This window comes from Miniopterus natalensis, chromosome 20, assembly GCF_054644295.1.
Source record: "Miniopterus natalensis isolate mMinNat1 chromosome 20, mMinNat1.hap1, whole genome shotgun sequence".
NCBI classification, from domain to species: domain Eukaryota; kingdom Metazoa; phylum Chordata; class Mammalia; order Chiroptera; family Miniopteridae; genus Miniopterus; species Miniopterus natalensis.
This window is the reverse complement of record NC_142100.1, coordinates 4,120,478-4,147,833: the sequence shown is the minus strand read 5'-3', so window position 1 is coordinate 4,147,833 and position 27,356 is coordinate 4,120,478. Positions and strand designations below refer to the sequence as shown.

The following is a 27,356-nucleotide window of genomic DNA, read 5'->3' as shown; positions in this document are numbered from 1 at the left end:
TCCATAGTTCCAAGCTTTTTCCAGCACCAGGGTCTTTGCATAATTAGTTCTGTTCGGAATAGTTTTCTCCTTGCATTCTCCTTATTTCGGACATAGCACAGAATCATTTCAAATTATTTGTAAAGGGAATATAGCTAGTGGTTAACACCCCAGGTGCTGACGTCAGAGGGCCTAGTTTCAAAATGCAAAACGGTTGACCTTAAGCAGCTTTCCCACTCTGCGCACCGGCTTCAGCTCCTCCTTGTAAAATGGGACTAAGGATCCGGGGAGCGTTAAGTTAAAATACATAATATGTGCTAAATGACTTGTACCTGGCATGTAGCTAATACCTATTGTGCTCTACTTAAACATATATCTATTAATTACTGAATGCTGTTTCACTGTAAACTCCAAGAAGCCAGGGGTTCCGATGTCTCTTCACCCCTGTACCCCACTGCCTAGCATGGCATACTAGTAAGTGCAAAATCAATTTGTGTAACCTGAATGACTGAATAAGTGACGATCCTTTAGAATTGACTGAAGATAAGGAGGGAGCTGTGACTGCTTATCAGAGTGATATCAAAAGCAGGCCGGTGGCCTTCATTAATCACTAATTGACTTCCTAACCGTCCTGTTCACTTGGCTACATAACCAAGCAACTCTTTTTTTTCTTTAGTTTAAAGAAAAGCATTTGGGTAAAAGTTAGATGAGTGGAGTCATTCTTGGATTTTTGTTAGAGGAAACTGTGCTCTTATTTACTTCATTCAGAGCTGGGACTAAGAATAAACATGGAATAAACACGCTCAGGTTAAGGTGACCTTGCTCTACAGAGAACAGAGTCTTAGGGCAACTCGCTGTGCGGACAAAGTGACAAGCAGCGTCAAAGCAACACAGTGACAGAGGCAGCTTGTTAAGCAGATTAAACTCCAACAGGGATCCTGTAATTTATTTTTAGTGAGAACCTTAGCTTCTGCTTGTAAAAACCATCTTATAAAATTAGTGGTATAGAAAGTGGAAAGGAAACACTTTTCACTTTTTAGTAGGGAGAGAAGTAAAGTTCTGTAAAAGAAGGAAAATCTAAGGTCAGCTTTCGTAGGTTATAGATTTTTTTTTTTAAATCACAAAACTTTCAACAAAAAAATAAAAAAAATAAGTCAATGGGTAAAGGGAGTGAGAATAGTTATTCTAGAAAACGTAGGCTGAGGAGAGGCCCAGTGGCTGAATGCAGCCAGGGCAGAAAGGGTAAGAACAGTAGGTTACTTGGTTCTCAGTCTCTAATAAAGGCCAGCCCAGGGACCCTCAGGAACAGGGCACTGCAGGTCCTGTCCACACTGCCAAAAGTTTGTAAACCAACGGCCATCACGGCAGCCCTATGGCCCTGTGCATCCTGGACACTGAAGACCCACGGCAGCTCCTTTATTCTCTAGCTACAGAATCGGCGTCAATTCAGCTGGCAGTTAAATGTGTGTTAAACATTTCCATTCGTGTCCTGCCCCGGCGCCACAGTATCGTGTTTACATGACACACTCTTAGGGGTCAGAAGTCATGACTTTGCAAAGGTGAAGCGCAGGCAGGTGGTAATGGTTTCAGGGGAGAAGCAGGAGCCAGCTTCCTGCCGTAGGTGTAGTCCTGGCCCCTCGGCGAGACAATCAAGCCTGCACTTCCCTTCCCTTCTTAGGAGAGACGTTAATGGTGCAGATGCCCTTTTGGGGCAGACGACAGAGGACTTTCCAGTAGCTCTTGCTTCCCCAAAGAAAGACTCTCTTATCCTCACAGCCCAAATACCCCTTCTCCTTTATAGTTTCGTATGTAGAGCCTTTGATCTATCAGCCAGATTTAAAAAAAAAAAAAAAAAGCAATGCTAGCCCTGGCCAGGTGGCTCGGTTGGTTGGAGCATCGTCCGTACACCAAAAGGTTGTGAGTTTGATTCCCCGTCAAAGCACATACCCTACGCTGCGTGTTTGATCCCTGGTGGGGCCACGTACAGGAGGCAACCAATCGATGTTTCTCTCCCTTCCCTTCTCTCTAAAGATCAATAAAAACATATCCTCAGACGAGGATTTTAAAAAAAGAAAAAAGCAATTCTAGCCCTTTCTGACCCAATGAGAAAGACGGGAGGACTGAGGAAGGCAGGGGGGTAAGCCAGGAGAGTGGGGGGGGCTCCGGCCGGCTGCACTTACCGCTTTTTGGTTCCCTTCCTTGTCGGTGAGCAGCCATTCGATATCCAGGGTGTCTTTTTCTGGAAGCCCCAGCTGATGATTACAGGGTAGAGTGACTTTTTCCTCTGCCACTTTCTTGATCTCAATGTGAACCCCCAAGGTTCCAACATAGTAGGAAACTGAAAGAGGAAAACCTTTCATGAGTAACACAGAACCTGCAAGGCAATGTGCGCAAGCAAACGTTACAGCTCATCACTGGATGTTCCTGTGCACAAGGGGCAAGTCAAGGTGTTGAAAGGATCCTGACCCAGCTGGTGCGGCTCAGTGACTGAGCGTCGACCCATGAGCCAGGCGGTGACGATGCGATTCCCGGTCAGGGCACGTGCCCGGGTTGCGGCCTCGATCCCCAGTTGGGGGTGTGCAGGAGGCAGCCGATCAGTGACTCTCTCATCATTGATGTTTCTATCTCTCTCTCCTTCTCCCTTCCTCTCTCTGAAATCAATAAAAAGAAAAAAATTATAAAAAAAAAAAAGAAAGAATCCTAGACCAGAAGTGCTAGAAGCCCCAGGATCTTGCGCTGGCTCCTCCGTTAACTGAATTAATCATATCTTCCTTAACCGCAGCCTCCCCTCTCGAATTACACTTCTGCTAATGCCTGTCTTTCCCACCTTTTAGGGTTTTTATAATGGAATCACTCCGGTCAACGACCGTGTTCTTTTGATTTTTCTCTCCCTTACTATAAGCAGAGGCTTCCAACACGACAGAAACCAAAAGGGAAGGCCGAGGTTAGCATGGTCCCCAGAACAGGCTCCAGACACCAGCTCAGTCCTTCGAGCCTTCCTGGAGACTGGCTACCCGCAGGGCCCTGAGGAGGTGCAGGGGGCCTCGGGCAGCAAGTGCTCTCCTAGGGCAGCTCCTGCTTCCCTCAGAAACGCTCCTCCTCTTAGCCTCCCAACTCCTGTCTTCTAGTCTAGTTTCTTATCCTGCGGCTTCAACCCTTTCTATCCAAAGCAAAATTCTGAGTTACCACATTTGGATGCTGTCCCTCCTTGACCCAATACCCATTTAGCCAACAGGAACTCAGTTGCACTTTTGGCTTTCTTTCCCTCTGATGTTCATCTTTTTCTAGGAATGATGTCCTGTCAGAGACTTTGGCCTCCAAGCTCACCTCTCCTTCCTATTAATCGGCTCTTAGCCTCTGGCTAAGGCTTTGACATTGTTGACTATTAAATCTACAGCACTGGCGACGGATGAATTGCTAGGTGAAACCCCACCTAGATTCTCAGTATGGCATGCCTGGCATTATCTTCCCTTATCTCCTTACTCAGTAACAAAGAAGCGCAGCGTGAAAAATGATCTCTTTCAAGCCATTCACAACACAATATTATACAACCTCCAAGTTAAAAGAGCCCCAAGTGCCAGGGCTTGTGCGAAGTCCTTGCTCCCGGAGCATAATCACTCTGTCACCTCAGAAGGGTTTTAAACACTAAAGGCCAAGGATCATGACTAACAGAAGCAGATAAACTACCTCTTTCACTCCCTGTTCATTTCCCAAAACTATGAGCAGCAAATATGTGGCGAGGAGAAGGGCCTGTATTTTTGCCTGCAGGAAAATGAACGGAGGAAAAAGGGGGCAGGGAGACCGTGTTTCTCTCCCCAGGGGCCTGATTGGGTTAGAGCCCTCACAGGCACCCACCCTAAGAGCAGCAGCAGGTGGGTTCCCAAGCTCCAGGGCAAAGAAAGGAGCCGGCAGAATTATGCTGAGCATAAAGAAGCAGCCTTCAGAACCAACGGGGCAAGTCCCTTGCAGGGTCTTATTGACACTCTCAACAGTGTTCCTGTTCTTTCTGTTTAGAACCTGACACTGCAATGGGCGTGCCTCCAGAATGAGCACTCACACCTATGAAGAAGGGATTCCTCTCCACACTGATGGAGGAAATGTAAAGAGGGAGTTAGCAACTTGCCCAGTGTCACAGAGCAGGGCCTCCGCCCAGGTGTGTCTCACTGCAAAGCTCACGTTCGGACAGCCATGCCATGCACGTGTGTCCTATGTTTTACGTGGCTTCCTGGATGTCTGCTTCTCCCATAGCCAATAAGCTCCTTGAAATTAAGTACCATTCACCACTGCGTTCCCATAGCCCCCAGCCCCGGGTCTCACACACTGCAGGTGCTTAATAAACATCTGTTGAATTGATTTGAATCTAAGCCATGCACTCATTTTACCAATGAACAAACTGAGGCCAGGGATAAAGCAGTCAGCCCAACATCCTCAACTCATTTCTTGGTAGGAAAAACCCATATAAAACCCATCCTCCCTCAGGCCCCATAAAGCAGCTCTATAGCAGCAGGGAAATTAGCTGGCTTGCACTGGACCAAGCTAAGCTTCTAAGGAGGAGTTGTGGCTCCTATTCCTGATCACTGCCCACTAGACACAGGAGTGCTCAAATTAAACCAGTACCCCACACCCTGACAAAGCTAAAGCACCCAGCACCAACTGGGTGCACACAGTGGGCACTTCCTATACACTGGATAAATAAATGCAAAAATCAGCTGTGAAAGTTGCCGATTTGAGCCACTAGAGGGAATCAAAGTCTCAGGTTTGGTTGATATCCCAAAAGGAAAGGAACATAGTGGTGGGTGGTGTGCTTTGCCAGAGAGCCAGGTTCTATTTATACCATACCCAGAATTAAATAAAGCAGCGCAGGAAGGGGGCCTCTCAGTGAACACAAATGACTTCACCCAGACAGGGGGCCTCAATATCAGCGTATGCACCTCCCGTCTTCCCTGAGCCTCAGCTCCTCCGACTCAAGGAGGCCACTGAGATCCCTGCAGATTTCTCAGGTCCTACTGCGCTTTTTAACCCACAGCCCTGGTCTGCAGCCTAAATGGACAGAGTCCCAGCTTGGCAATGCTTGCGGGGGCTCCTGAGCATGGGTCTGCTGCCTGGTGGGTGAGCGGGAAGGGCCAATCTGAACACCCAGCGGCCAGCCTTGGGCTCCCCAGGCATTCAGGTACTCATCTTCACTAGGAAAGACCTTAGAGATCATCAAGATTTAATTTACCAGGAAACTACAGCCTGGAGAATTGAAATGTCGAGGCACAAAGCTAGTTAGTGGCAGAACCACAAGTAAGGGAATAATCTCCACTGGGCGTCACTGACTCTTGCCGCACTGGACGGTGGGCGAGGTGCTGAAAGATGGCAGTGCACAGGCCTGTGTGTAGCAAGCGCAGTCCGTTGTGGAGCTGTGGGCGCTCCCTAAGTGGAGGCTTCTTTGTGCAACTCGGGGGCTCAACAAAGGACCTTCAGGAGCTTGGGAGAACCACCCTCTCTGGGCCTTAGTGTTCTCATCTGCAAAGCGGGAATCAAACAAAAGGCGGAGGTAAGGCACCTGGTGAGGCACACAGGCATCTCCCGCTACAAGGCTCCTCCCTACTAGAAGAGCATTTCTCAGGTGACTGCTGCCTACAGTCGGTTAAGATTAATCGAAGGTTTTATTCTCTAACGAGCATTTTACTTTTATTAAAGATTCTTGTGAACCTTCAAGACCCCCTTCAAAGAGAAGGGGGCAGAAGTAACTTTTTTTCAAGATGAATACCTTTATATAACTGAGCCACATATTTTGAAGATGGATCCATTGAGAAGATAATAGTAAGTTATTAAAAGGTGATTTCTCTAACCAGTTGACTATTTCAGTCACATTAAAACACTCGTAAGTGAAGTATTTTTAAAAGTTTTTGTGTACAAAGAGCTAGGCTAGCATTGCTTTTGTGGTCAGATAGGTGTCCTGGACAACCCTTTTAAGGAAGTTCATGTAGCCCAACCTAAGGAAGCGTACAGCTTTCACGTACCGTGGACACTGGTTCCATTACACAGGGAGGCCGTATTTACGTGTCAGACCATGTGGGTTTTAGCAGATGTGGCAGCAGGGAGAACACTGGCCAAATTTTCTCAGCCACTGGTGACCCATGTTGCTTTCATGGATGCAGTGAGGAAAAAGGCCAGGGTAACTTTTAATAGAAATTAGGATGCTGCATCCAAAATACCTGTATCTCTCTTATTTCCTTAACGGAGAATTCTTCTATTTCTCAAATACTTATTGACCTACAGGGCACAAGCTGCTTGGGATCACAGCTAAGTCTGCATGCCTAACTCTTTCCAAAGAACGCACTGTCCAGTGCTGCCATAATCCACAGCGCCCGGCGTCCCCCAGGGTCCCATCTAGGGGAGGCCACAGTGCTTGGCGCACAGGCTGAGAACTGAGTTGCTGTTTGCCAGGCTGTGTAGATGGCCAGTTTACAAGTCGCAAAGCTAGAGAGCACAGTGGCTGCAGTTCCATGCCAGGTGCGGCTATGCTATCCACACTATTTAACGTAGAGCAGAGCACCCACTCATGGGCGACTGAGTTGTGCAAGCACCTTCCTCCCCTCGGTGACTGCACTTTCCTTTCTTTCTTTCAAATCCTCACCCGGGGATATTTTTTTACATTGATAGTTTTAGAGAGAGTAGAGGAGAGGGGGGAAGACAGAGAGAGGGAAACATCGATGTGAGACAGACACATCGACTGGTTGCCTCCTGCACACGCCCAGGACTGGGGCCAGGGATCGAGCCTGCAGCCGAGGTACGTGCCCTTGACCAGGAATCAGGCCCGATACCCTTTGGGCCGAGGACTCACGCTCTAACCACTGAGCCAAACCAGCCAGGGCAATTGCACTCTTTTCTCTTTTCATTTTTTCTTTTTTAAAATATGTCTTTATTGATTTCAGAGAGAGGAAGGGAGAGGGAGAGAGACAGAAACATCAATGATGAGAGAGTCATTGATCGGCTGCCTCCCGAACGCCCCCACTGGGGATCGAGCCCGAAACCCGGGCATGTGCCCTGACTGGGAATCGAACCGAGCTCTCCTGGGTCACAGGTTGACGCTCAACAGCTGAGCCACGCCAGCTGGGCTGCACTTTTCTTAATGGCCTGTTCATTTATCTGAATGGGAAGAGAATTTTCTAGTGTTTTGCTTTACATGAAATATTTGAGAAAGCCTCAGGAAAATCAAAATCATCAAATGTCAGAAAAATAAAAAGGACTTTGGAAATTTTAAAATCAACTTCTCTCACTCTATAGATTAAGAAATTGAGGCTTAGCCCTGGCTGGTGTGGCTCAGTTGGTTGACAGTCATCCTGTGCACCAAAAAGCTGCTGGTTCGATTCCTGGTCAGGGCACATGCCAAGGTTGCAGGCTCAGTCCCTGGTAGGGGGCATGCAGGAGGCAGCCGGCCCATGTTCCACTTTCACATCGATGTTTCTCTTTCTCCCTCTCCCTCACTCTCTAAAAATCTATAAAAAGATATTTTTAAAAAGAAATTGAGGCTTAGGGAGAAGTGAGTCACCTGACTTATACCCTAATATAGATAAAAGTCTTTAGGTGTGTGTGGAACACTGGACGCAATTCAAGGTCCAGCCTAATGCAACAGAAGGAGCATGAGCTTTGGAGTTAGGTGGATGTGACTTTAGGTAGTGGCCGAAGGCCGATGACTTCCCTGACCACTCTAAGTCCTTTTTCTCCTTGGTGAAATGAGTATAAAAACATCCACTGTGAAAGATTGTTGTAAGCTTGTACGTAAAATGTCTGGCACTGGCACATGGTATACAGTATGTACTCAAGAAATGGTAGTTATTATTGATAATAATTGTACAAACTGTACTTTGAAAAACAAGAAAAACCAGAAAATGCTTCACCTGAGGAGGTGAAGCAGGATTGTGAGTTCAAAATGCATTTTGCTTGATAACTGGTAATATTTGGGCATATTGCTTTATCTCTCTCTGCATATATATATCTGTGTGTGTGTATATGTGTGTGTATATGTGTGTATACATGCATGTGTGTATAGATATGTGTGTGTATATATGTGTATGTATACATGTGTATAGACAAGTATATATGTGTGTGTATCTCTGTGCGTATACATGTGTGTATATGTGTATCTGTGTGTATATATGTGTATATTATGTTTACGTGTCTATATGTGTATGCATGTGTATATGTGTGTGTGCGCGTGTGTATGTCTGTGTGAATATGTTTCTACGTGTGTGCATATGTGTATATGTGTGTGTGTGTGTATGTGTGTGTATATTTATACATTGCTGCATCAGCTGGATGCAACACTTTACCTCTAAAGGTTTCATCAGGCACCTCCTGAAAGTAAGGCTGCTCCTCTCCACAATCACAGAGCCATTACACCTAAGAAAATTAACAATATTGTACAGAAGATCATTTCTGACCAGGTGTTAAGGAAGACTCCAGTGTGAAACTGAGCCAGTGCTGGAAAGATTACAGATTTTTCCTGCGCAGATGTGAGGGAAGGAAATATTCTTGGTGATGAGAGCAGCTGGAGGAGATGGGCAGCATTTGTCTTCTCCGGTCGGCTTCCCGCACCGTGAACTAGGGATGTTCCTCTTCTACATCTTTGCTTCCCAGCCAACCCCAGAATCTCTCTAGTTTTCTCTCTGAAGACTTTATGAAGTTTTCAGAAAAGAAAAACCACATTCAGCCCTGGCTGGTGTGGCTCAATTGTTTGGAGCATCGTTCTGTGCACGAAAAGACTGTGGGTTCGATCCCTGGTCGGGGCGTGTGTAAGAGGCAACTGATCAGTGTTTCTCTGTCACATCGATGTTTCTCTTTCCCCCGCCTCATTCCTCTCTCTAAAAAAAAATAATAAAATTAAAAAAAAAAGAAAATTCAGTATGAGCTGCTAAAGGACATACATTTGAATGTCTTCTCAAATAAATATATATTTGATATTTAGAGAAAGGCCTGTTGATTACCGGGGGACTTTCAGACATCCGGGAGTCAGTGTGGTGGCTTGTTATTCCCGCCCCCCAGGAGGTGAGTATTTGTTCCTGGAGCCCCCAAAGTTAATGGTGGCTCCAAGGCCCAAGGCGGCAGCCTGAGCTTCCCGCTTCGGTGCAGCTGTGGTGGGTGGGAGCAGATTCTGAGCCTCCCCCCATTCCCTGCAGAAGGAGAGGGAAACGGGAGAGCCCTGCACCGAGAGAAGTGCTGAAGTTTTTAGACGAAACACAGGCTCATTAGAAATGATCAGCTCCCTTTCCTTCCTCTCTGTGAAAAGCTGTCTCCCTGGGTGCTTTCTGTGTAGTTATCCCATTACCAACCTGGCCTGAGCTCCTCACCTGTTAGGGGGGTGCTGGGAGACCCCGGGGGAGCAGCTCTCCTCCCTCGAGCCACCTGAGAGCTGATGCTGGCAACGCGTTACCTCTGCTCAGCTGGGCTCGGTCAGGCCCATCATCGCATCGTGAGCCCAGGAGCTCAGCTCTGCTTTAGAGGAGACAAAACAGGACCACGCAGCTGCGGCCACAGGGCCGAGGGGGCACTGTGGGGACACGAGCTCGCCTCCAATTTTTATTCTGACCTCTTCCCTGCACCAAAGGTCGTTGCCTTTGGAACTGGCTGCTTGCAGACACGTAGATCATGTGGATTAACGTGGACCACACGGAGCTAAGTAGCAGAGCTGGTCTGACGGGGCACCCTGGAGACCTTGCTAGCTGGAACCGGACCCAAGGGCAAGACGAAACTTCCAGAGGCACATGTTCAACGTTACAGCGACGCGCAAGCCTAGGGTGGGACAGGGCTGGACACCCTGCGGGACTACCCGGTTTACAGGGCCCAGCAGTGCGATATGGCCACTGAAGAAGCCCATGGAGTCTGAGGGGCATCAAAAGAGGTTTGATGTCCCAAACCTGGGGCGTGACAACTTCACTGTGCTCTGTAGCAGCAAAGCAAGCACACCCAGAGCATGGTGCTCAGCTGTAGACGTCGCGCACCGAGAGGGACGCTGACACAGAAGCCGACATCCAGAAGGCCGTGACTAGGAGATGAGATCCAAACCCGTCATGTGAGGAAGAGTTGACACAATTACGGTGAAATGTCAGGAAGATGGAAGACTCAGGGGCAGCATGGCAGTTACCCCCCAATGTTGAAAAAGCTACAAAACAAGGGATAGGCCGACTGGGCGTTGCTCCAGATGGTTAGGTCCAGATGCCATAACAGCTTCACCCATAAAATGACAGACCGGGAGGTCTCCAACACCTCTTTCCGGTCCTGAAATAAGGTGATTCTCTTACAAAAGGCTTTTCCCACTTGGGCTTAATATGTTGACAGGCTTTCTAGCAGTCCGCCTGATACGAGAATGAGCTGCATCATTTAGCGCATTTTTCACTATTGGAGTCATTCGAGTAGGGGTATGTCAAGGACCGCGAAGGATTCTTACATGTGGATGCTGAACTCCATAGTCACTGTCCTTCCTAATGGAAGTATTCTGTGAAATAGTTATTAACGCTTCGTATATCCCAGGCACCGCCCTAGCAGAAAGGAATGAAAGTATAAGGCCCATACATACTGCTGACTGTCCGTCTGCCGTCAGCATCCAGCGGTTTTCACATAATCCAGACAAACAGTCCAGCTCTGTTCCGTTGTCAACATTCCTTAAACATTTTATTTTATTTTAAAAATATATTTTTTTAATTGATTTTTTCAGAGAGATTGGAAGGGAGAGGGAGAGAGAGAAACACTGATGTGAGAAACACCGACTGGCTGCCTCCTACATGCCTCTTACCGGGGATGGAGCCCACAGCCCGGCATGTGCCCTGACTGGGAATCGAACCGGCAATCTTTTGGTGCACCGGACGACACCCAACCCACTGAGCCACACCAGCCAGGGCATACTTTTTTATTGATTGATTTTAGGTAGAAAGAGAAAGAATCAATTTGTTGTTCCACTTATTTATGTATTCACTGGTTGACTCTTGTATGTGCCCTGACTGGGGACTGAATCCACGACCTTGGCGTATCAGGATGACGCGCTAACCAACTGAGCTACTCGGCCAGGGTGTCAACATTGCTTTTTAACATTGTCGAGGGGCTCTTTGAAAGAACTAAAAGGAACTGGCCCCTGCGACTGCAGTGTGCTTCCCTATCTGTGGATGTTTTAATCCACAAGGGGGCAGGGTTTACCCAGAGAGGATTAAGCACATCTGACTTAAAATGTCCCGGTGGCTCAGAGGCGCTGAGGAATCAGCTAAAGAACGCTTAAGGTCCCTTGTATCTTTTAAAACATTTTTTAAATTTAATTTAATTTTTTGTTTAAAATATTACAAGGTCCCTTGTATCTTGAAGTTTACTCTTTGTTCTAGGCCTGTAACCACCGGGATTACAAAATCCTGAATGCTCTGGTTATATGTAGTCTAGACTCTAAAGCTTGGGAAGGTTTGCAGAAGGTCATTGTCTACTTTCAGGGAAATTTCATTTTTAAAACTAGTCTGCTGAAATTTATGAAATTATTCATAGTCTCTTGTCATCACTGATAATCTGAAATCACAGTAAAACCGTTCAATCTTGACAGGTCTGTTGGTATCGACTTAATTTTATTTTGTTATAGTATGTCACAGGATATTCAAGGATATGGATTTCTGTAGAATTTCCTTAAACACCTTTTCTCAGTGCTTCAGATTCTAGGAACCACAAACAGGAACGAACACTGACCAAACGGCTGGCACCCACCCAGGGGAGTAATCAGGAGTGTACATTTGTTCAATGAATACGAGGGGCTCTCATGTCCTGTTACCATGCGAGGTGCTGCTGGGGACATAAAGAGGGATGGATGGCATTGTCTTTTGTCTATGAAGAGATCACAGTAACAAACAAAACAGCGATCCAGCAAACCCAGTGCAAGGCAGCGTGTGATCAGCTTCGGTGTGAGGGTCAGAAAGTGCTGTAGGAACTGAGAGGAAACGATCGCCATGGTGACCAGGGATGGCGCCATAGAAAGTACTTAACCTGGGCCTTGGGAAGCAGGTTGGCATTTTAGCAGCTATAAATGAGGTGACCACGATGCAAAGGCTGGGAAGGCGGCCTGACTGCCTAGGAAACCAGTAGCTAAGCGACCTCCGCACGTGACAGACTGGAACATCACCGTGGACCCTCAGTCCTGGCGGGTCTCATAGACTGGTCCATAATGTCACATAAGCATGTCAGCTGTGTCACTGTCCTACTGTCTTGGAGTAATGTTTCTTGTTTTAAATACTCACCTGAGGGTATGCTTATTGATTTTAGAGAGAGAGGAGGGGGGAGACATTAATATGAAAGAGCAACATCCATCGGTTGCCTCCCGTAGGCGCCCCCACTGGGGACTGAACCCTTAACCTAGGTATGTGCCCTGAACCTGCAACCTTCTGGTGTATGGGACAACACTCTAAACAACTGAGCCACCGGCCAGGGCTGGACTAATGTTTTATCCTAGTATCTCCAGTAATAACTGTCAGGGGAAGGGTCCTGATCTGCTACTCAGAAATTCACCACTTACGCCTCAGAATTCTGTCCTCAGTAATATGCTAGCACATGTTCCATGCATGTATCCATGTCTACATACATAGGAAAACATACACACAGCTGTCTAGAGATGCTTACAAGCATGTCTGTGTCAGTGCATGGATGAGACAAGAATGTGCCTTCGAAGCTGAGACTCAGAGAGCCAGGCCCCCACTAACCTGTTTCACTGACGTGTCAATTTATAGCCTCTATCTCCTTCCGAATGCCAAGTCGCTTTTTAAGTCTAAATCTTTTATTACCTCCTGCAGAGAGATTTGAACAGAAATTAAAAATGGACACAGACTTACTACTGAGAGGGCAACAGTCTGTTTTTCGGGATTCATGGCAATGGAAAATTGAGATTTCACTGGTAATTAAAGTCCACCAATAAATTAAAGCTTCCTGTCAACCTTAACTTTATACTCCCCCTTCCCCTTCCCTTCAAAGCTAATAACCAAGAGATGGCTGGTCTGAAACAAACAAAATGACACATAGTACAAATGCATCCAATACATCTTACCCACCCCTCTCCCATGTGGAAACATTTACTGATAATAGGTAACAATTGTTGAACACCTATTCTACTATAATTAGAATAAGTCTACTTGACTTAGATTCATTTCCATTTTTAATCTTCTCAACAACTGTGCGAGGTAAACACTATTATTATTCTCATTCTACAGGCAAAGACATCGAGGTGCAGAGATTAACTCGCCCCAGATCGCAGTTAGCAAGGAGTGGAGCCGTGATTCTAACCAGCCACTCTAACATTCGTGCCCTTAGCAGTATATTACACTGACTCTCTCTACATCTATTTAACAAAAAATTACTGATCTAGCGTTATGCTGGTATTTTGTGAGTTCCTCAGAGCTTTTCCCATCTTTTTTACTCTTGGTCCTACACAGAGAAGCTGCTGAAAGTCCAGACGGTGGTTACTGGTGAAGGGGTGGAAGTGGAAGGAACACGGGGAGGCTCCTAATGGTCTGGCTATGTTCTCTTTCTAGATGAGGGTGCTTATTATCTTATTACTTATGTATGTTAATTTTGTGAAATTCATCAAGCTGTACACTTATAATTGTGCCTTTTTCTGTGTGTATATTGTACTACTTATTAGTTATATATTGCTGCATAATAAACTGTCCCCAAAACTTAGCATCTCAAAACAAAAATGTATTTTTCATGTGTACCTTGTTAGCAATTTATTTTTTCACTTCTATAAAAAATATTTTTCTTGTTTTTCAGTTTGACATTTTTATAAATTTTTAAAACTAAATTTATTGGGGTGACTTGGTTAATAAACTTATATAGGTTTCAGGGGTACAATTTTATAATACATCATATGTATATGTCTTATGTGTTCACCACCCCAAGTCAAGTTTCCTTCCATCACCATTTATTCCCCCTTTACTCTCTCTTACCTCCCCTCACCTCACCCCCAAATGGTATCTTATCCCATAGTTTCTGTGGGTGAGGAATCTAAGCACAGCTTCGCTGGGTAGCTCTGGCTGAGGGTCTCTCATGAGGTGCAATAAAACTGTTGGCTGGGGCTGTGGTCTTATCTGAAGGCTTAACTGAGGTGTGAAGAGTCCATGTCCACGCTTACACGTGTGGTTGCTGGCAGGTGTGAATCCCTCAGCACATGGGCCTCTCCATGAGGCTGCCTCACCCTACGGCAGCTGGCTCTCCCCAGGTGAGTAATCCAAGAGCGAGCACAAGAAAGTGCTTAAGATGGAAACTCAGAGTTAACATCTCACCACTGTTGCCATATTCTATTTGTTATAAGCAATTATATAATTCTAGCTCACACTCGAGGAGAGTGGGACACTAGGAGGCAGGAATCACTGGAGACCAATGTAGAAGCTGCCTATCACACACTTCAATAGAAGTTAAAAGAGTTATATCTTGCTCAGCCGGCGTGGCTCAGTGGTTAAGCGTTGACCCAGGAACCAAGGGATCACTGTTCGATTCCCAGTCAGGGCACATGCCCGGGTTGCGGGCTCGATCCCCAGTAAGAGGCGTGCAGGAGGCAGCTGATCAATGACTCTCACCATTGATGTTTCTATCTCTCTCTTCCTCTCCCTTCTTCTCTCTGAAATCAATACAAATTAAAAATTAAAAAAATTATACATTAACCTCCTCTGCCTCGCCACTCAAAGTGATAATCATTGTCTTAGAGAATTAAAAATGCTTTAACCAGCCTAGCCGGCGTGGCTCACCAGTTGAGCAGGAGATTGCTGTTTGATTCCCAGTCAGGGCACATGCCCTGGTTGCAGGCTCGTTCCTGGGGACTGTGCAGGAGGCAGCCGCTCAGTGACTGTCTCATCACTGATGTTTCTCTCTCTCTCTCCCTTCCTCTCTCTTGAAATCAATAAATACATGTATATATACATATATTTTAATATATCTTTATTGATTTCAGAGAGAGGAAAGGAGAGGGAGAGGAAAAAAACACCAATGATGAGCGAGTCATCGATCGGCTGCCTCCTGCACGCCCCGACTGGGGATGGAGCCCGCAACCCGGGCATGTGCCCTGACTGGGAATCAAACCCCGATCGCCTGGATCCTAGGTCGATGCTCAAGCCATGCCCAGACAGGCAACACATATTTTTAAAAACTGCTATAACTAGTTCACTAGTTTTTTTGTAATCACAATATTCCTTAAGAGTAGATTCTGACATGAATTTTTTTCTGTTGTATAGAAATGTAATAATAAGCTGAATACTACCACTTTTATATTTGCACAGCACTTTTCAGATTTCACAATTCTTTCCATACGTACTTTGAGTTTTGTTATGTAGAGTAAGTAGGAATTGTAGTTTAGTGTTAGTTTATCTGAAAGTTACAAAAATGCTTAATATTATTTAGCACTTATTGAGTGCTTACTATATGCCAATTACCGTATGTTAAGGGATATATAGATATTTATTATATGTACATACAATTCCACATAATTACCTAACCCCATTAGGCAGGGTTTTGCCTCATTTTACAGAGCAAAACCTAAGACTCAGAGAGGTTAAGTAATTTGCTAAGATCTAAGAGCTAACGACTGGTGGAGCCAACATTTCAACTTAAACAATCTGACTTCAGACCTTCTATGCTCTACAAATGATGTAAACTACAATTTTCACACCACTCTGGTAGCACGTTTTCCTGGAATGTCATGGGGAAATTTTTTCAAACACTGTGCCATCTCCATGTTGGGGAGGGGGAGGATCACCTTCAACGACTCTGGCAGGCAGAGTGCGAAGAGCAGTGACCCCCGTATGGCATTTGTATCCAACATTAAAGAATACGGAGTCTTTCTTCAGAAGGCCGATGCTATTGACCCACTACATTTGGGTAAAGTGCTGGAATATATTCTTCCTAATATGTTCATGAAACGATGACCATATTTATCATACGACACAATTAACACAGGCTCTTTTAAAAGGGCTTTTAAAACCTAGTATGTTAGAGAAGTTCTTAAGGACTTCAAGAGCTCAATATGCTTCTCACATCAAGCGTGTGAGCAGAACTATAATCGGGCTCAGCTCATATTTCATAGGCACCTCTCAGAGCTTCTCTTCCCCAGAGACAAATGAGGCAGCTCAGAACCTGGACCTGATCATTACGCTCCTTAACGACAGTGCGCAGACAAATCGCTCACCCAACTCCAGCTTCTCCCATGAAGGTGCCAAGGAGAGGCCCAGGAAACCATTTGGCTTCCTCCACACAGTGCACAGCCCTGCAGAAAACGTCAGGTCTCAGCAGGGGCGGATTTGCGATGCCAAGTCATTTCCCCAACTTTACTTTCTTCCTGCCATTCACCCACACCCAAATGACTCAAGCGGCTGCGCCCTGCTCCTTTCTTCATCTACACTGGTGCAATTATTCAAATGACCTAAGGATGAGTCTGGCTTCCCAGAGGACTGGCTTCCAGATGATCCAGCTTTTCACCCGTGCAGCATCCCCACCCCAAGCTACGGGGGGCAGTGCTGAACAGAATCGCCCAAGCGCTGGGTTACGTAAGATGGTTGATTCCCAAATCCAGTTAATTATTAGCACACTTGAAAAGCTTTAAAAACAGTTTTGAATAACGTGCTATCAGCATATGGTAAGCGTTCAAACAGAACCAAATGGCACACAGTGAAAAGTCAGTCTCTCCCCTGCGCTGGGGCGGTTTCCCTGCTCCAGGCAGCATTTCAGTCCCGTCCGCCCTGTTGCTACATCTCACACTCGACTCAGGGTTCACCTGGGGAATAGGCTGTTCGGCTGGATGCAGTTTTGACTCCAGTTTCAGACAGCATCGCTCCACTGACGTCCAGCTTCCAGAATCACTATTGAGAAGTCTGGTGCCACTTTTAATTCCAGCCTTTTAAAATGACCTCTTGTTTCTCTCCGGGCATTTTTAGGGTCTTATCTTCATTCATAGAGTTGTAAAATTTTACTATCATGGATTTTTGGTGTAGGTCATTTTGTCTCCATTAGTTTATCATTAGGTCATTTAATCGGAAAACTCATTTCATTTAAATGTCAGGAAATGTTATTATGCTATTTAAAAACAATTCCTTCCATGTTCTCTTCTTCTTTGTAGGCATATGTGTCGGATGTTGAGCCTCCTAGATTGACCTTCTAATTTTTTAACGTTTTTTCTCATGTTGTTTGATTGAGTTGTTTTAAAAGCTTTTTCAAAGGACCTCTTAGGAAGCACTACATGGTAGCTGTTCAGATCAGGGATTCGAGCCCATGCAGTAAACATTCCTCTATAGTTCTACAGCTTTGGCAAGTTCCTTATGCTCTGTGCCTCAGTTCTCTCATCTGGAACACGGGGAAAGAACTGTACCCAGTCCACGGGCATTAAGTGAGGACTGAAGCATGTTACGAAGAGGAAGTCGGTCTTAACCCCGACTGGCACGTGGAAGTGTGCAGTGAGTATTGCTGTTACCACCGCTTCCTTGGCATAGCAGTCCACAATTTCATCCCTTACATCCCGAGGATATGAGTCACAGGGCGCCTCGCACAGTCTGTTCCCGTTTGCCTTTCTCTCTTCTCAAATGTCGCGTGTTGGACAGAGAGTTCCTAAAAAGCTGCTTGGGAGCTCTGTGAGGGTCTCTTACAGGGGCCTTCCCGTAGGCTATTTTGGGTGGAATTCCCAGATGTCAGGGCCTCTGAGCGGTTCTGCTCCTCCAGAGAGGAATCATTACATCGCCACCTGCCAGCGGGAGGCGGGCAGGCTAATGACCCCTGAGGGGGTGCGGGGCCAGGTGGCCTGCTCCAGAGGGTAACCGAACAGCCTCGGAGACGGCCTGCGGACCCCACTTTGGGGACCTCCAAGCGATCACGGCTTGACCCTCTGCCCTTCGCAGTGTCTAATGCCCGGGCCTCCCAAATCCCGCCCGTGGGGCAGGGAGGAGCTGGGGCTTCCCCGCGGGGGTGCGGAGGGGAAACACGAGTCTCACTGCGCTTGGTAAAGACCTTCCCCGGCTCCCGCTCCTCAGCGCAGCTTCTCGCTGGGCCGCGCCGTGCCGGGTTGGAGCCCCTTGGCCCGCCTGGCCCTCCTGCACCCCAACCCCTGCCCACGCCCTCGCACCTCTATGCCCCCCTCGCTCTCTCCTCCTGGTGCATTTGTGTGTTTGCTCCCTTACCTTCACCTCAGTGGGATTTGGTGAGCAAACAGAGAAAAACGCCTGTGTTCAGTCCACCACGTCAACTAAAATACCCGAAGTGACTGGCAGTGGGGGGAGGTAGGGGGGCAGCTACTGTCTTCCACGCATGTTTTTCTGCTCCACTTTTGGGAACTAAAATGATAACAGCCGCGGCTCTTGTCCTCCTGCTTCCCCTGTTTAACAGTCATCTTTGCAGGGAGGTACCCCTCGACCGTGACACTGTTGTCTAAACCTGCGCCTGGCAGGACAGTCCTTCAGGGACGGAGCTGCTTGTCCTTGTCACCAGGACGCTCATGTTGGGACAGGTGGTCACAGTCCGGCTGGAGAGCATTTCTGATGCAATACAACCTTGCTCAGCAGGAGAGAAAAAGGGAACGCAAGCTTCCGGGTCCCAGCAGTCTTCTCCACACGACCTTGGCCGAGAGAAGGGTGCCAGGAAGATGTGAAAGCGAGTCTCATTTAGGAAATAGTCATTTTGCTAATTTTTACCAGAGAGAAAAAGTGTGTGGGAATTTTTTAAATGCTTCCTTTTTTCCTTCCTTCCTTCCTTCCTTCCTTCCTTCCTTCCTTCCTTCCTTCCTTCCTTCCTTCCTTCCTTTTTTCCTTCCTTCCTTCCTTCCTTCCTTCCTTCCTTCCTTCCTTCCTTCCTTCCTTCCTTCCTTCCTTCCTTCCTTCCTTCCCTCCCTCCCTCCTTCCTTCCTTCCTTCCTTCCTTCCTTCCTTCCTTCCTTCCTTCCTTCCTTCCTTCCTTCCTTCCTCCCTCGCTCCCTCGCTCCCTCGCTCCCTCGCTCCCTCGCTCCCTCGCTCCCTCGCTTCCTTCCTTCCTTCTTGCCTGCCTGCCTCCCTTCTTGCTTGCCAGGCATGTTGTATTTAAACTATTGGGTTCAGACTGGGAGAAAATGAACCAAGGTTTTCAGTAAAGTACAGAAATCCTAGGGCTGAAGCCGCCATGTGCAATGTAAATGAAGCCCCACTCTGCCTGGCAGAGCTCTTTCCTCACCCCCATCTCTTTTGCTGTGTTTGCAGTTTGGAAGCCCTACCAGAGTCTGAGGCCTCCTAGGAAAAATATTTGTTTAAAGTCTTCAATTTTCTCTGTGTCTTTAAAGGCCACTGTGGCTTTTGGTCCTGGAATCAGCTTTTCTAGGCATATCACATTGGACTCCAGCTGTGACCTTTCTGGGGGCATGAACTTTACAGAACTCTAGCAGAGATCTGAGGATTCTTGTTCAAGAGAAATTGGTGGCAAGCCCTGAGTGGAGCTGCAAGGGGCCTGCAGGCAGATTTCCTTGACTTCTAGCTCCCCTGTCAACAATGAACCAACAACGTGACCACGTGTGATGTTCCAGCATTGCACAGAGATTCTGTGGAAGATATGAAAGTAGGATTAACACAGGAGTCCTGGTCTCTGCCCCCAGGGAGCATTCAATATGCTCAATGAAAGAATCACAGAATACTAAGACAGCAAAGTTGGCACAACCTGCGAAAACACAGGAGTTCAGAGGAGATGGCAACCAGTAGATGATGGAAATCAGTGAAGGAAATAAGACTTCCAGCCTGAAGAATCACAGCATTTCAGCAGGCAGCACAGGTGACAGGTGGAGGGGCTTTGTCAAGACAGAAAGGCAGGACTGAGTGCCAGGTGTTTGAGCAGGAGTGAACTGATGACTCAAGGTTGCACTGTAAGGGAAAGGGAAGAGGGACAGAGAGGAAGTGAGAGCATTGTAATTAGCTAGTTACTAATAATAAGAAAGGAGCGGAGGGAAGGCCAGGCCTGAAAGGCAGGTCATTTGGGCAGCTTCACCAGAAAGCTGCAGCTTTGCACTCCCCAAGGAGCCACCAGCCTACTCCCTGCAAAATACTGGGGGGAGGGCCTGGACAAAGGGAAGGTAGATGCATGCCAGTAAAGTTGGGGTGACATAGGGAAGGTACTCGCTGCCAGTCAAACCTGGGGACAGAGATCATTGGCCAGAATGGGCATGGCCACTGCAAGCGCATGAAAATTTGGGAATACATAATCTCCTAAACAAAGGAGTTTGCTCTCTTGACGCTTGCTGCTCTTGTTGCTCTTGGTGTGCTTGGCTCATGACTCTTGTTATGCTTGACTCTTGTTATGCTTGACTCTTGGCTTGAGGGGCTCTTTTGCTCCTATGGCCCATGGCCATGTGGACCCCACATGCAATGGACTGATGAGCTGCAGCAGGAAACAAGCTAAGCTGGCCTGGTCTGGATTGGATTTGACTCCAAGATGGAATGAAAACTCTGGACACTAGCTCTGATTTTAGCTCTACTGAAACCCCAGCTACACTTCTTCTATGACTGGACTAAGGGAAGTGGGACTTTGGAAACACAGGGGTGTAATTTCATGGAAATAAAGCTTTCTAAGACACCACATTCTCCTGTGGGGGTCTCTGGAAATGCTTATTCCAGCAGTACCCCCAAAAACCCCACTTCCATGAGCAATCAGGGGAGACAGGACCCTGTCCCCTTCATTAACAGAAGGAGTGAGTCATTTGAGGTGAGATTTAGGAGAGGGAAGCTTCTAGAGAAAAAGCTTACAGAACAGCTTCAATTTTTGTTGTTGTTATTGCTTTTAGTTTAACAACAGTCGATGTTTTGATCTACAATTTTCCCTCTGAGTGGTTTACCATTCTTTGAGATTAATCCAGAGGTAGGCTGAGACTTACTTTTGCTCCCCACCTACCCAACCTCTCTTCAGTCTCCAAGCTTTCAGTGGGCTGTGGTGTCAAGTGTGAGATAAGGGTTTATTTCATTTAGCATAGGCCTGTCTGGCAGCCGGGGCCTGAAGTGCCAAATCCACTCTAGCCTGTGCCTCTCACACAATCTAACAGCCATCTGCCCACGTCACTTTTTAGAATATCTGGTCCTGTCGTGTCATTCGATGTCCATCATTCATTCATTTAATAAATACTTACTGAGCACCTGCTAAGTGTCAGGCACTGTTTAAGGTGCTGGAGACACAGCCGTGAACAAAGTGGATATTCTTCTCCAGAAGAGGTGCTCACCTCCCTGGGGGTTAAAGGCACTGTGACAAGGCCACAGAGAGTTACAGAATAATCACAGAATTTCTTGGAGTGTTATTTTACTAAATGGTAAGTAATTGAAAACAATGCTTTGTATTTTAAAAATATATGGAGTGGAATATAAAATTCATATACATCTTTTTTTTCCCTTTAAAATATATCTTTATTGATTTCAGAGAGAGGAGAGGGAGAGAGATAGAAACATCAATGATTAGTCATTGATCGGCTGCCTCCTGCACGCCCCTGACTGGGGATCGACCCCACAACCCAGGCATGTGGATCCTAGGTTGACGCTCAACTGCTGAGCCACACGCCTGGCCGGGCCATATACATCTTTTTAAAACATTTCTTTTTTTTTTTAAATATGTCTTTATTGATTTCAGAGTGAGGAAGAGAGAGGGAGGGAGAAACATCAATGATGAGAGAGTTATTAATCGGCTGCCTCCTGCACCCCCCCACTGGGGATTGAGCCTGCAACCTGGGCATGTGCCCTCACTGGGAACTGAACCATGATCTCCTGGGTCATAGGTCAAAGCTCAACCACTGAGCCTCGCGGCCCAGCCAAAATTCATATACATTTTTAAGCTAAAGCAAGACTTTAAAGAAATGCTGTTGTGGCAGCTTGTTCTGGGCTGTGTTCCCAAGTCCCCAGAGGTGCACATACTGATCCTCTGCCCTTAGGAGCACTTTGGTGGAAAAGTTTGCAGAGCACTGTCCTACTGAACAACTTCTGGTGGTCTCACTGTCTGCAAGGTCAAGTGAAAACTTCGTGGGCACTCAAGGTTCTTCCAGACTTGGTCTGAGACCATTTTTTCTGGTACTCACCTCGCTTCCTCCGCCCTCTTTCTCCAGCAGGAGTGACCATTTCCTAAACATCCCAATTACTGACTGTGCTGAGCGTCCACTAGGCGGTGGGGGGGGAGGGTTTGTATATGAAAGACACAGTCCAGTTCATGACCCACAAAGAGCAAACCAGGAAGAAAGGGAATGTCTTAAAAAATTAAAACAGAAAACCAAATCAAAGTAGAGCTCCAAGTTAAAAAGTAAAAAAACAATAAAATATTTAATTATCGCCCTGGTAGGTGTGGCTCAGTTGTTTGAGCGTGCACCAAGCGGTTGCTGGTTTGATTCCCCTTTAGGGCATATGCCCAGATTGCAGGTTCGATCCCCGGTGGTCAGGGTGCCTTTGGGAGGCAACCAATGTTTCTCTATCACATCAATGTTCCTCTCTCTCTCCCTCTCCCTTCTTTACTCTCTAAAATCAATAAAAACATATTAAAAATTTAATTATCAATTACCTTTTTTCAAATCAAGTCCTAAAATATATAGAGGTATAGGAGGAGCCCTGTGGAACTTCTATGCTAATCACTAATTTTGTTGAGCACTTGCTAAGAGCTCTATGAGCACTGTCTTATTTAAACCTTACAACCACTCTATCAAATAGGTACAGTTTTTATTCCCATTTTACAGATGATGAAACTGAGACTTGGAGAAATCAAATAAACTGTCTGAGGAAGAACAACTAGTGAATGGCACAGCCACTTTTGAACCACAGGTTTGTCATCTGGAGTTTGTGTCTTAACCATTGCCCAGCACTGCTTCTCATTTAGCTACGTTACCTTATAAATTAGCAACTGAGTGTTTGGTTGCACTGATGCAAGGTAATGGCAAGCTGGGGCTAGAACCCAGGCTTATGACACCCAGGGCACTGTGTTACTTTCACATCTAATCCACCCACCCGTCCTTTTCAACAAAACACTCATTTTTCCTTGTTGGGAGCTCCAGGCTCAAAATACTAGAGGAATAAATATAATTTAGAGAGCCAAGCATTGAATTTCATCTCCCACTCCATTTAGCAGTCAAAACCGCTAAGCCACACCGAGAACGCTGCCCACAGTCGGGAAGAGCATGTTAAAGCAGGTCGAGGGGGGCCCCCCTTCCCAGGAATGCGGATGGCCAGAAGGAAGAGCATTAACGGGAAAGGGAGGTAAGGAAAGTTCGGTGGGGGTAGAGAACACTGCACAGTGTCCATTGCTTGCAGATCCAAAACTCTGGGGCCTGACCAGGGGACTGCAACGGATGTAAATGCCCAGGAAGCCTGGACAGAGGTGGGTCCCCACCTTCACAGGCGCCAGGCCTCCTAGCACAATGAGAGGTGCTGGGAAGTGGCCCCGGGCACCAAGGCTCAGGAGCTTCGCTCTGCCTTGGAAAGACTTGGTGAAGTTAAAAAGAAGAGCAAATTCTTCACAAGCCGGGCAGTGTGAATTAAGAGGAAAAACGGTGTGGGCTGGACGGCGTCCACCAGGGCAGGAGGGAGAACAGTCTCAGCTGCAGCGGCCGGAATCCCCTAAGCCAGGCTCCCACCCAGACGGAGGCCCCGCTTTCCCCGGCAGGCGGTCTCTTCCCATTGTGACAGCACCGTTCCTGGGTCTTGCACCATGAGGGAGAGTGGAGAGCAAGCATTTTGAAAACGGTTGAAATAAAAATAGTTCAGAAGTTAGAAAGGAGTTTATAAACCTAGACCTTGGTTGCACGTTGCTTCGAAATGCCACCACGGTACACATACGCGTGTGATGCTGAAGAACAGCAGAAATGTGCTAAGTCTGCACGGCCTTTGTTTTTCTTCCTCAAATGGATTTTAGGCAGAATATACTGTAGTCATCTCTCCGTACCCGGTATCCGAGGGGCACTGGTTCGAGGACCCCTCAGATATCATCAGAGCCTTACATAAAATGGTGCATACCCTACCCACATCCCCCTACATGCTTTAAATCATCTCTAGGTTGCTTCTAATCCCTTTGCAATGTAAACGCTATGTAGTAGTTGTTATACTGTATTGTTTAGGGACTGAAGATGAGAAAAAAGTCAGTACAGACCTAACAATTTTAAGCCTAATTACTACCTTTTTTCAAATTGAGTCATAAAATGTAGGAGGGACCCTGTGGGGCTTCTATGCTAATCGATAATTTTATTGAGCACTTGCTAAGAACTCTATGAGCACTATCTTATTTAAACCTTGCAACCACTCTATAAAATGGGTATGGTTTTTATTCCCATTTCACAGATGATGAAACTGAGGCTTGGAGAAAGCAAATAAACTGCCTACGGAAATACAACTAGTGAATGACACAGCCAGTATTTGAACTATAGGTTTGTCATAACAGCAACAGTGTAACAATTTCCCCCTAATATTTTCCATCTGTGGGTGTGTGAGTCTGGATGCAGAGCTCGTGGATACAGGGGGCCAACTGTACAACATTCCAAAATAGGGTGTAGATGATATTTTTCCTTCCCTGAAAATAATTTCATCATTTAGTTTTAGCTCTTTGTTCTCTCCCTCAAATATTGAGGGTATAGATATTTCAGTGTTCCGTTAAGAAATATTTTCTGGTAACCACAGAGGTTAGAACATAAATTTGAAAAAGAATACTTTGAGTCTTGGAGGACATTCTTAACTCCTCTTAGTTTAATGTATTTAAGGTTAGGAGCAAGACAAAACAAACACATGGAAAATAACAAAACCAGAGCAAAACTTACCTCCTCCAAACTCTTAGAATAGTAGCTGTAAAAACAGTGTAGAGAATGGTCACCTGAGTGGGCTTGGGCCAGATTGGCGCTCTAATACTGCCAGTTCCTTACTATGTGGCCTTAAGTAAGATCCTTAACTTTTCCAAACCTAGTTTTGTTCTCTGTAAAATGCATAATAGTCCTCATTTCCCAGAGCTAGTGTAGGGTTAAACACAGGCATGCTTGTCGTCAAGCACGGCACAGAGTATGAACTGTATCTTAGCTGTTGTAAGGGGTACAAATGCAGAAAGAGAGTAAACAGCGCAGGGGAAGCCTCTCGGGAAGGAGCAGGCCCACCCCAGGCGCTGAGGCAGGGCCTCTGCTGGCACAAACAGCGCCTCTTCTGAGCACATGGCAGGCACTTACATCTTCCAGGGCCGAGTCTGTCCCACGCCAGGGCGCCCAGCCGGTGAGTGGGCAGAGGCCCTGAAGGGACTCATTAAAGGAATGATTACTTTGGGGAAACAGCAAAGACAAATACTGTACGATTCCACTTATATGTGGAACAGGGGAAGCTGTTGGAGGGTCAACATGAACGCTATTTTCTAAGTAACAGTTATCCCAACATTTCCTATTTCTCTGTGCTTTGAGGTTAATACTGCCCGCTAAGAAGTTCCAGAGCTGTGGGGATGACCTGGAGATATGTGCAGGGAAAGATGAGAAATTTATAGTGACTTCAGTATAGAACTGACAGGACCTAATGACTGGAAATGAGCTGGAGAAGTTGGCTAGGGGCAGACAGGAAAAGTATGCCTGATGCAGTAAGGAGATTAGTTTATCCTTGATGCACAGGCAATGGGGAGCCAAAGGCATTTTTTAAGGAGGGCTGTTTCATGCTCAGATTTACACTCTAGTATTGATACAGTGGTAATTAACTTAGTTATTAATAACAGGAAGGGAGCAAGGGGAAGGCCAGACATTATAGGCACGTTCCCTGCAAAACACTGGGGGAAGGGGACTGGACAAAGAAAAGGTAGACGCATGGCCGGTAAAGTTGGGATGAGTAGGGGAGATGCTTGCCTGTCAACCACACCTGGGGACGGAGATGGCTGGCCAGGATGGGCATGGCCACTGCAAGCCCACGAAGATTTGGATATTTAATTCCCTAAACAAAGGAGTTTGCTCTCTTATGCTCTTGGTTCCTCTGGGCACGCTTGGTTCAAGGCTCACGCCTGGCTTCCTGGCATCCACCCACATGGCCCACGGCCATGTGGACCCCACACAAGGAACTAATGGACTGTAACTAGCTTGATGCTGTACTGGACCCAGCAAGGAAACTCGGGACACTGGTTCCGCTTCTGGCTCTGCTGAAGCCCCAGCTATACTTCTTCGATGACTGGACTAAGGGAAATGGGACTTCACAAACACAGGGATTTAACGCCATGCAGATAAAAATTCCTCATCCTCCCGTGCCAGCCTCAGAAAATTCCTAAGAAGTCCACCCCCAGCAGCACCCCGTGGGAAGGAGCACCCCCACTCGGCCCGGTGTCAGCAGGAGACGTCTGTAGGCAGTGTGCCCATGGGCTGCAGGGCAGGCCGGGCGCCCCGGCTGCAATACATCAGGAGCAGCCATAAGCAGGTTAACTGTTTCATCCTGTGACGTTTTCCTTTTCCCCTTTTCACCCTGAAACACCGGAGCACCCAAAAGAGCTGTCAAACATCCTTGGGGTTTGTGCGGACGCTCTGAGAAGTGCAGCGCTTCTGTGCCGACGGCGATCCCAGGGGCCCAGAAGCTCTGCACGGATGGTCCAGGCTCGGGCCTGGCACTGGGCGGCCCAAGAAATAGCAGCGAGAAAGTCCTGAATGTCCCTTATCGGTACTTTTCCTGGTTGTCTAAAGTAAGATGAGTGCCCACAGGCTTTTATTTTCAGGGTCACATTTCGTGGCTGGAACCTGATGATTATTTTTAAGCAATACCTTCTGGCATAAAGTACAACGTTAACACGCGGAGCCCAAGAGCCTTGGGTTTCAGACGTGAGAAGCCGCCCGCACCGGCGACAGGCGAGCCCTGGGACCCCCGCCCAGCTCCCGCAGCTCCCTCTAGAAAATCAACGCGCCCTTCCGCGCTGAAACGTGGCCTTCCCTTCGCCACCCCGTTCTCAAAGCTCCCGGCGGGGTGTCAGATTCAGCGGAAGCCCGGCCGGGAGGGGAAGGCGCGGAGGGAGGGGAGGGAGAGCCGGCCCGCCGGGCCCCGGGGGCGCGGCCTCCGGGAGCGACCGACCTCGGCGGGCGCGGGACGTGTGCGCGCCGTTTGCTTTGGCCGCCGCGCGCCGGGAGGCCTCAGGGTCACGCTCCCCGGGGATCCCGCGGCCTGTCCCCTGCGCTGCCCCGCGTTTCCGGGCGCAAAGGGGCGCCGGCCCGGCCCGAGGGCGCCCCGCTCCCCGCGGGGTCCACTTGGGCGCGCCCTCCCCGCGGGGTCCGGCCGGGCGCCCCCTCCCCGCGGGGTCCACTTGGGCGCCCCCTCCCCGCGGGGTCCGGCCGGGCGCCCCCTCCCCGCGGGGTCCACTTGGGCGCCCCCTCCCCGCGGGGCCCACTTGGGCGCCCCCTCCCCGCGGGGTCCGGCCGGGCGCCCCCTCCCCGCGGGGTCCACT

General features: G+C 47.5%; 1 protein-coding gene across 2 annotated transcripts in view; it reads right to left on the bottom strand.

The window, feature by feature from the left end:
* CLMP (CXADR like cell adhesion molecule) overlaps positions 1-27,356 on the bottom strand; it is a 98,155-nt gene that overhangs the window by 20,595 nt on the left and 50,204 nt on the right. For both annotated transcript variants that reach the window (XM_087828569.1, XM_016217385.2), the window contains exon 2: positions 2,160-2,317. In XM_087828569.1, coding sequence (XP_087684695.1) covers positions 2,160-2,317 — 158 coding nt within the window. The remainder of the gene's footprint in view (positions 1-2,159; positions 2,318-27,356) is intronic.